This window comes from Aplidium turbinatum, chromosome 13 (genome assembly GCF_918807975.1).
Source record: "Aplidium turbinatum chromosome 13, kaAplTurb1.1, whole genome shotgun sequence".
Classification (NCBI taxonomy): Eukaryota; Metazoa; Chordata; class Ascidiacea; order Aplousobranchia; family Polyclinidae; genus Aplidium; species Aplidium turbinatum.
In genome coordinates, this window is record NC_137484.1 from 19,919,538 (window position 1) to 19,929,076 (window position 9,539).

Consider the following 9,539-nt stretch of genomic DNA (forward strand, 5'->3'; position numbering starts at 1 on the left):
ACATGGAAGCCAGCAAGAGAGCCAGGTGTAGTGCAAAGAATTTTTTATATCTTCATCTTTAAATCTGATTCTTGTCATTGTCATCAATAATAATCCTTTTCAATAATAATCGGTAAAAGGTCTTTAGCTTCATAGGTGTTTTTTTACTGAAGGCCTACTCCGGTGTTGCAATTGTGTAAAACCAACGTATTCGTCTTTTCGGTTTTGAAGGTAACTTTTTGGGTTAACTTTGAAAAAGCAGATCTGAAAATTACCTACCTTACAACAACAATAAGCAACAAGAAGAATCTATTGCGACTTTTGCAAGTCGTGGTATGAAAACAAAACTTTAATTTTGCTATTTAAAAAAACACTTCGTCATATCACACACAAACTTTGTACATCAACTCAAAATACAAAATTTCTGTAAAATATTTAAAAACACGGCGATCTAGGTTGACTTCATTTGAGTCTAATGTCAATCTCATAGAGGTATGCTGAGTGAAATTTTCACAGCTAACAGAAATGAGTTTGCATTTTCATCTGCATCCGGAAATATAGAGAACCTGACTAATAAAGAGGAAGTTTCTTCCACTTTTTGTGTTTTGTCGCTTCTTCTGTAATTGGTAAATTCCAAGATGGCAGAACATTGATTCCGACTCACAATTTGGATAAGGAAAAACTTACAGTTGCCACCTGAAATATCTTAAACTTATGGACTGAATCTAATTTGAAAGTTGTGTCACTTTGCGTTGTGAACCAACAAATCAAAATTATACCAATTATTATTGAGAATATTAAATTCAGTTTTTAGAAGAGAATCAGTTCACAGACTCTTATTTCTCTCCAGCTGATCGAACGATCCTTTTCATTGTAATTCTTTGGAAACAACTAATCAGTGTGTCCCGCTATTGCTTTTGGAAGGTCTTGTTCCAATCCAGATCGGGTCATATAGTTGTAAGAATGTAAGATTGTAAAATTTTAAGAAATTGTGGTGATGGAAAATTTGTAGAAACAAATAAGTGAAGGTGAAGCATATCTAGCAAAGACAAAAAGTCATCAGTGCTGACGAATAAACTAAAGATATTTTAATGGCAGAACGATTCAAGCTTTTTAGTAGAAGAATAACACTAAAATGTTGCTTTTAAAAGTGGAAACATTAAAGTTTTTTGAAATATCGCTTGAAAATTATCTTTATCAAGTTTCTATGACGTCATCCTACCTTATGAGAACAGTGCCGATACAATTAAAAATCTATTTCATTGCAAAGCAAATATTGTCATTAGTTTTTTTTTTTATTTTCGAATTGAAGCCTCATCTCGTTCTGTCCATCGCATTTTCTTTCAAAGTTGAACAAAACGAAGAAGATGCGACGGGCATAAGGAGATGGAGAATAGGAGTAAAGGCAATCGCTGCAAGGAAAGAATCGGCCACCCCCACTCGTGGGAACAAAACCGAATTTGGATAGTGATGTGCTGTCGCCTTTAAGATTGGTTACCTGTGCTACCATCAGCAGTTAGAGCATTTTGGCCAACAGCTTGAGTACCAAACACGCTGTGGTTTTGCAGCGGTGGTCGCTTGTTTCCAGGATTGAGTTTCAAGAGTAATGATTTGATTGAGAATGAGACCATAGAGAACGCAAACATTTGTAGTCTACGTTGTGATTTGCGTCATCCTTGGGAAGAGACGTAACCGGGAGGTTGGAGGTGGGGCTGGGGGGCAATCACCCCCAAAATTTTATTCTGCTTCTCCCAAAAAACATGTTTTAATACTAATACAACGTTTTAATACCACTGTAATTCGCATGGAATGACGTTTGATCTCCCAAAAAAATTTTTTGCTCTCTAAAATGTTCATTCAAGCTACGTCATTGCTTTTGGGCGTCTTGAATTGGAAGGGGCCATACCTGTAAATCTACCTGACAATATTTAAATTATTTTACTCTAGAGATTTATCGAAGAAATGCCAAAGCAAAAAACAAAGTTTCAATCAACCGAAGAAACTTGACGCGTTTTTGCCATCAACAATTTTAAACACCTGTGTTTGACTACGATGTCTCATCAATGAAGAACCTAAAGTCCCTAAGAGAACACGCTTAAGTCGTTTATCAAAATCTGTCTAAAGTTTATGACAGCTTTTACTTCACCATTTCAATCAACTCAAATCGAGTGTAAATTTTGTCAGCAAACTTATTCTTCGTATAAAGGTTAAACAAATAAAAACGTCTGTCCGTCCATTTTACTTCAACTAAGAAAACCATGAAGCCGCTTCCAATCATATTTTTATGTTTGTTTGAGTTTAAAACATCAAATTACTTATATCAAAGCAGTTTTATAGTGATTTTCTCACTTATAATATTTCTAATTTATTATACCAATGTTTACATTTCACTTTTATTTTAAGAATTATTTGTGGTTAAAGTTGCAGCTTTAAATTTGGGTTTGTCTAAAACAAGGGTACTTGGCCAGGGGTGTTCGCCCCAGCAAGAATTGTAAGACCTATTCTCAGGAGTCGCCTGGTGCGGAGCTTTAAGAAGCTATAACTTGTTTACCAAGATTTTAACCCACATTGTAAATTGCAGATAATATGTTTCTCGGCAGCCGATTTGTAGCAAGAATTGACAGCGATAGACACGTGTTTCGCCCATGAGGCTTGCTGCAAATCGGCCGCCGAGAAACATATTATTATTATTATTTATTTGCGTCAAACAAAGTTGGCCATATTCAAAACAAAAACAAATAATACACAAACTGCAAATGCACAAAGGTCACAGAGAGCCACTTTGGATGCCATCGGTTTAAAAGCTCACTAAATGGGCTATTGTTGATTGGATGGTCTGAATGGCTAGCGTGGAAGCTACACCGTTATGGTTAGCGAATCGCAACTGCTCGCTGTACTAGTGAGTGCTCAGCCTTGTGCTGATAGCCGGGAAGAACGCCCTTTCTTCACATTGCAGATAATTGTTACTTTTTCAGCCATTCTGAAAAGAGGTACGAAGTCTTGCTGTTGATTGATTTTAGTTATGAGAATTTTTATCCTCAAACTGAGAAATCTTCTTCGAGGGCTTAATCCCAGCAGCTTGGTGTACTAATTTTACAGTGGTGTCAATTCCGTTTGCTCAGTGGTTACGCGCCCGGCTCAAGATCACGCGGCGCTGGTTCGACTCTCGGGGTGTGCGCATGAGCAACGCATTTCAGGACTGCTCTCCATTCAGCAGCACCTATAGTGAATGGAATAATTCCCCGGCAACAACACTTCAACAATCGGAAAACTTCACTCTGCCAATCTCGGTAACCGGCCCTGCTTCAAGGGCCTCTACAAGTATGCGAAACTACCAGGAATAACCTATCAAGGATTTGTCAGTCCGAGGATAAAGATCCAAAACCAAACCAAGGTTAAGAACCTGTGCCTAAATCTATCAGAATGAATTTGTGAGCTTGCAATTATTGCAGCAGCTGAAAACTTTTAAATTTCTGAAGATTCAATAATTTGAATAAAAAAGAGTTTTATTCAAAGAGAGTACTAATAAGGATTATTTGCATTTTTTGCAATCTAAAAGTATCTGGCAATTCCAAGCATAAAGAGATGGCCATAACTGACAATAGAACATAGCTTTTTGACAAATATTTTATTATTGACTTTACGACACAAACAAACGACAAAATACCGCGACCAAAAGTACAAAAGTAACTCCACAATGTCATACATAAATTCTTTGCTAAAGTAGGCCTATTACATATTGAAGGAAGATGCCAAGTTTGTATTAAACAGAGGCAAGGGGAGCAATAGCGAAGGATAAGCCGACTGAGCGGATGTCAAAAACGGATTGTGCGGAGATATGTAAAACGGATGCGATAAAGCAGACGAACGGGCGTTCCATGCTGTTAAAGGTGATTTTAAATGACTAATTTCTTCTTCAGCAGCGGACTTTTGCTCATTGGAGCAAGATGAACAGCGAGAACTATCATCGCTAAGCTGATTTAAAACTTTTGTTGGACTTGTTGATGTTGGCTCTACAAACGAAGTTTCAGATTTTGACTGAAATAAAGAAATTATTGGAGAGGTTTGTTCAGGGTCAGCTTTAACAGGGGGATGTGCTCGAGGAATTCCAGAAAATCGGTAGTCACTACGTCTGGCTAAATTTAAGGCTTCCTTGTTGTACGAAGCCATACTCTTTTGAGTGGGATAAGAATTGAAAGGTGGTGGTATGTGCCAAGAGCAGCGTAACTGACTCATAAAAGCGGCCGATGTAGCTGCAAGTTGGGTGTAATAATGGTCTAACGAACTTTTGGAATGTGCAGCTTGTGAAAAAGCGTCTGAGTTTGGTTCAACTAAACCTTCTTTTGCTTTTGGTTTACCCACAAAAGGATATGGACGTGATTGATACAAAGATGGTAGTGGCTGCTCGTGTGGATATGACAGCCCAATAGGATCACGAAACAAAGATGTGGTGTTTGAATTGAGCAGTGACTCGCGACCTCCAAACACCTGAGCAAAGGCTCGTCGTCGCAGCGCCAACTTTCCTCTGCCAAAGAATATAGTAAACAATGGTTCGTCTCATATTTCAATACTTGTTATATATATTTTTGAAACAAGAAAAAATCTGAAGAAAAACGGTTGCATTCGAAGATTTTTATATATGACAAATACTTATAGTTTGCTTACTCAAATTCTTTGCATTTTGTTTGTTTTTAAATGAGTGAAATATATCCAGAATTTGTATGTCTATTGATCTAAAGCATGCTATCAATAAGTCAAAACTTTGGGCATAAGGCCATACGTAAATCTTTAATTGAGATTTGTAATTATAATCGGATTTGTAATCTTCATGTCCAAAGCCCACAAGAAAGCATGTTTGTATGCAGCAACAGATTTCTGGCGTCTTGAAGTCAAGAAGTCTTTAAATAATTTTCAATACAAAACAAATCAAATCAAATAGGCTACTAACCTTGATTGGTTTCCGATGCTTTTTCTTCTAAGTTTTCCAGTATTTCTACCGATATATACGTCGTCACTGGATGGGTCCAACATCCAATAGTTTCCCTGAAAAGTTGAAAACGATAAATTTGGGTTTTTGAAGTCTAGGGATAAAGATTTTGTTCTAGTTTTTTTTTTTTATGGTATTCTCGTTTATATTTTGTGAACGCTGAGTAAATAAATAACGTCCACCGTATTTTGGGTCTCTTGAAACAGAAATTGAAGTTGGGCACCCTGATTAAGATTTTGGGGGTATGTAAATTATTGCCAAATCTTCTTTAAAAAAAACACAGAACAGTGAAACTTGGATTATTATCTTTCCCACTTCGGTAACTGATGGGGTGTAAACCATCTCTGGTGAGCTAAGAAATATGTTTTTGCCTCAAAAATACGAAAATTTGCATCCAAAATGCAATTGGTGGGCTTGTTTCAGCTATATTCTCTCCCACAACTAAGATTCCTTTCTACCACCAATCAATTTTTGTCGATTTGTCGTTTTTTTGGTAATAGCTTCTATCAGCCTCATGTTTTTACTTTGTAGCTGCTATAAATGTGAGGATCTTTTTCAACATATGAAAAGAATTTCAAGGTTAGGTTCGGAAGCGTTGACGTAATTTGAACACTACAATCCAGACAGCAAATCAATCGTTTTTTACATTGATTCAACGTTTACAATGTAAAAAAAAACTGGTTTGGATGTTTTTGAATTGTTTAATTTTGGTCATTTTCACGTAATTTTTATTCAACATTGCCGCTTGAATTTGCAACTTAAGGAGGATGAATTTATTAAATCATGTCACCATGGTAGCAGATTATTGACTGTTGGAACAATGTGAATGGTCACTGCAATTACAGGTACAACTTAACTTAAAGCTAACACCTTAGTTTTTTTAGTTTAGCTAGTAATTGATTTTTTAAAATGATCTAAAATTTTTGTTGGAAGAATATATCACGTATCGTTGACCAGGGAAAACATATTCTCACGGCAGTCTCAGAACACAATTCTAACCAGAAATTCTCGACAACAAATAAGAAGTAAGTCAAATTACGTACTTCGCTAAATTGAACGAATTAATACGTTCTTTTTATAGCAGCATAGCAAATTTCCTAAAATAAAAAGCTACAGTATTTACTTTGCCTGGGTCGTCGTAATGTCTTGGTACTTTGACAAAGCATTTGTTGAGTGATAGGTTATGGCGGATCGAATTTTGCCATGCCTGTAATACAACAGAGAAAATCATACATTACAGTTGGTCTAAATTACATGTTGGCTGCACTAAACCTTTCGGGATGAAATAATTAAGTTTAATCCCAATAAAACATCACCAGAGGTGCAATGACTGTTTACATCAGGCTATTCAAAACTATCTTTCAACTTGTTTCAATGTTAAGTATTATTACTTGAGGCTCGTAAACATTTCATCAAATTTTGACAGTCAAACTACCAGCTATAATCTGGAAATAAAAGAAAAAAACTTCTTTATTTTTACAATTTAACTCATGGCGGCGACAGTCAAGTTAGGCGAGTACCTTTTAAGAAAATTCGTGATGTGATAATTTGTACAAAGTATTGGCTCTGACTATTATTGGTTATTTACAAGTCTCCTGACTAGAATTATAACATAGAACAAATACAAATTCCGTTTTAACCAGGTCAGTTTCAGTTGAACGGAAATATTACTTTGCGCCACTTGAACCATAAATTAATAACTTTGTTGCCAGAGTAATAATCAAATAATTAAATTCCGAAAAATATTTACTAGAAAATTGATTTTATTTGAACATACTTCAACCAACTAAATAGTAAAATATGTCGAAGTTTGGAATTTTTTGCTGAACCAAAACATTTAAAAGTTTACCTTAACTGAACTGCGCTTGTTTTGGCTTGGACATGCTGCCTTATAATGTAAACAACTCATTACAAAAATTCTGTGTTAAACCAATATACATAGAGTTTTAACTACCGGTAGCCTATAGTCCAAGGCATACTATTGTACATTAAAAACTTAAAAAGAACTCTTAAACACGCTAAAAATCTTAATGAATCAAAGTTTCCATCTTCACAATTTCTCCACACCTTTGTTCTGATAACATATTGCATAAATTTTTACTTTATTAAGAGGAACACGACTTGAATGTACGATCAAACACTACAAAAGTTCAAAGTTTATCTTAAACTACCTGTTTATTTTCCTTGTAATAAGGGAAGTTATTAGTGATGTATTGATAGATTTGGCTGAGAGTGAGACGTTTGTGAGGGCTATGTTGGATGGCCATCATTATCAGCGCATTGTAAGAGTACGGTGGCTTTTTTCCAAACTTGTTGGCAAGAGGACTAAAAAGGTAAAACATGCATATAGATAAGTATGAACATTTTGCAAAAAAGAACTTCTTAATCAAAGCACAACGTATTCATCTCTGGAACGTGCTTTGTATCCTTTAACGGGAGTCGAACTGACAACCTTTGACTACTGGGCGAACGCTTTCACTTTTCGGTCATGTAGGTGATAAACGTTTTTTTCTCTACATTGGTTAATTTTAAAATAATATTTAAATTATAGAACTGACTTCAAAGTAGATTTACGTTTAAGCGGAATCAGAAACATTCTTTTTGTAGCGACTCAGCATCGTGGGATTTCAAAAATTGTAGCCTACACAGAAAACTTCTAACTCTATTACCCCTCTAGAGCCTTCCTGTCACATCAAAGTAATATAAATAAGTGTTAGGTGAGAGTGGGGTCGTTGAGAGAATAATTTGGGTTCGGTACTAATAAGATTCTCAGGATCTAAATCAAGACACTTTTAAGCAAAACACTTTATTTTCAAAGAATATATTGTTCTCAAACTCCTGAACACCTTGGAAAGGTTACGGGCCCTAAAATCATGCATAGCCCGAGTCCCAAAGCACTCCTTGGACCCCCCCGTCAACCCTACTGAGTGAAAGTGAACATGACAAAGACAAAAATGCAATGTTAATGTTTAATCCACAATTTTGTTAGCCCATTGTGGCTCAAACTAAAATAACACCAGAAGAAATGAATAACCAAGAAATTTATGTTGATAAAAATATACCAAGATTCTTGTAGGCTAAATGAAGACACACCAATAACAAAATAAAATTATAAAAGAGATAAAAAGGTAACTTTGTTTAATTACCAAAAGGCTACAACAATATCAAACCTACCTATTGTTGAGTTTTTCATCTTTGCCAGAGTTTTTGTCCTTTGCTTGCGTTGACGAGTTTTCTATCTGAAAATCTATGCTTCCTGATTCGATGTTATTTCCTTCATTTGTATTATTGTTCGAACCTGGCGTCTCTCTTGGCATGTTCGCAGGGAGAAATGACTTTTCATTCGATCCGCCATTTTTTCTTTCATTGCTTTGGTACGTCGAAGGCAAAATTTCGTTCTTGGCGGGGTTTGCCGCATTGATTTCCGGGGATGATTTGACTTCTGATTCGGGCGACATTATTGATGATGGTGAAAACGATTTACAAAAATGAAGAGAAATCAAATCGTTTTCTCGCTTATCTTGAGGCTCGTCCTTTCTCGTGAGGTTTTGTACTGCGCAGCAGTCTGAAGGAAGTTTGCCTGTCAGTTGATTACAATTGCTTGTCAGATTAAACAATCGCTTTGTAAGTGTCACTATACAATGATGAGATTGGTGAAACTGCGGTCACGATCAACATCAAACATTCTTTGATGAAAAGAGAATTATTGGAATTATGAAATGATCTAATTTTCTCATGCCATGCACAAACTCGCTCTGATCCATTTACTTTCATAGCGAAGCTTTTAATTACAGACCAAAGTGACAAAAACAAGGCGTTATTTTCATCGAAACAGCAATTACTGATGAAGTAACATATACAATGATATAGTGGCTGAACTTATTTGTAGACAGAAAATTCTTGGTCGGCGTTTATGCTTGTTACAGTACAGGCACCACCGACTTTTAATTATATCTAACCCATAAAGACCCATAAATATCAATAAATATTTTCACATCTATAGCTTATTTTGTTTGATCTATGGACTCTAGAAAAATCATTTATTTATCATCAGGAGCAGGAAGTTGCTTCTTGGAATAGGGAGGAAGAGTACCATAAAATTAAGCATTTTTGTACTGTAATAAATCACAGCGGCTTGTATTATGAACGTCTATAGGCTATTATGTAAAGAAAGTTTCATAATAAAATCCTACCTGCTTCAACAAGCAAAACTTTAAGTTGTTTAATTTGTAAATTTTTCAAGAACTATTATTTTAAAATCCAATTTATTGAAACTTGGACTTTAAGAGTATACTGTAAATCCTATTTTGGAGTATACTCTAAAGTTTCTGGATAACTTTCAAAATTCGTAGATAACCTAGCGGGCAGTAAAGCCCGTCACTTATACGTGTTTGTAGAATATGAAAAAGGACCAAATTTACCAGGTGAAATCAAGTAATATTAATAAATATTTCAAACAATATAAAATGTTTTCAAAACTATTTTCATTCTATACGTATTGCCTTCTAAATTCATATTTATAATCGGAGTTTTTCATGTTAGTGTGTGATAAAACTAGGTTATAATTACTATG

General features: G+C 35.4%; 1 protein-coding gene across 1 annotated transcript; it reads right to left on the reverse strand.

Moving 5' to 3' along the window:
- Positions 1 to 3,711: 3,711 nt before the first annotated feature.
- Positions 3,712 to 8,424, reverse strand: LOC145781723 (uncharacterized). The gene is made up of 5 exons (XM_082593394.1): positions 8,141 to 8,424; positions 7,138 to 7,291; positions 6,090 to 6,173; positions 4,928 to 5,022; positions 3,712 to 4,504 (listed from the first exon to the last, which is right to left on the reverse strand). The coding sequence occupies exons 1-5, from the start codon at positions 8,422 to 8,424 to the stop codon at positions 3,712 to 3,714; spliced, it is 1,410 nt and encodes a 469-aa protein (XP_082449520.1).
- Between the last annotated feature and the right edge of the window lie 1,115 nt (positions 8,425 to 9,539).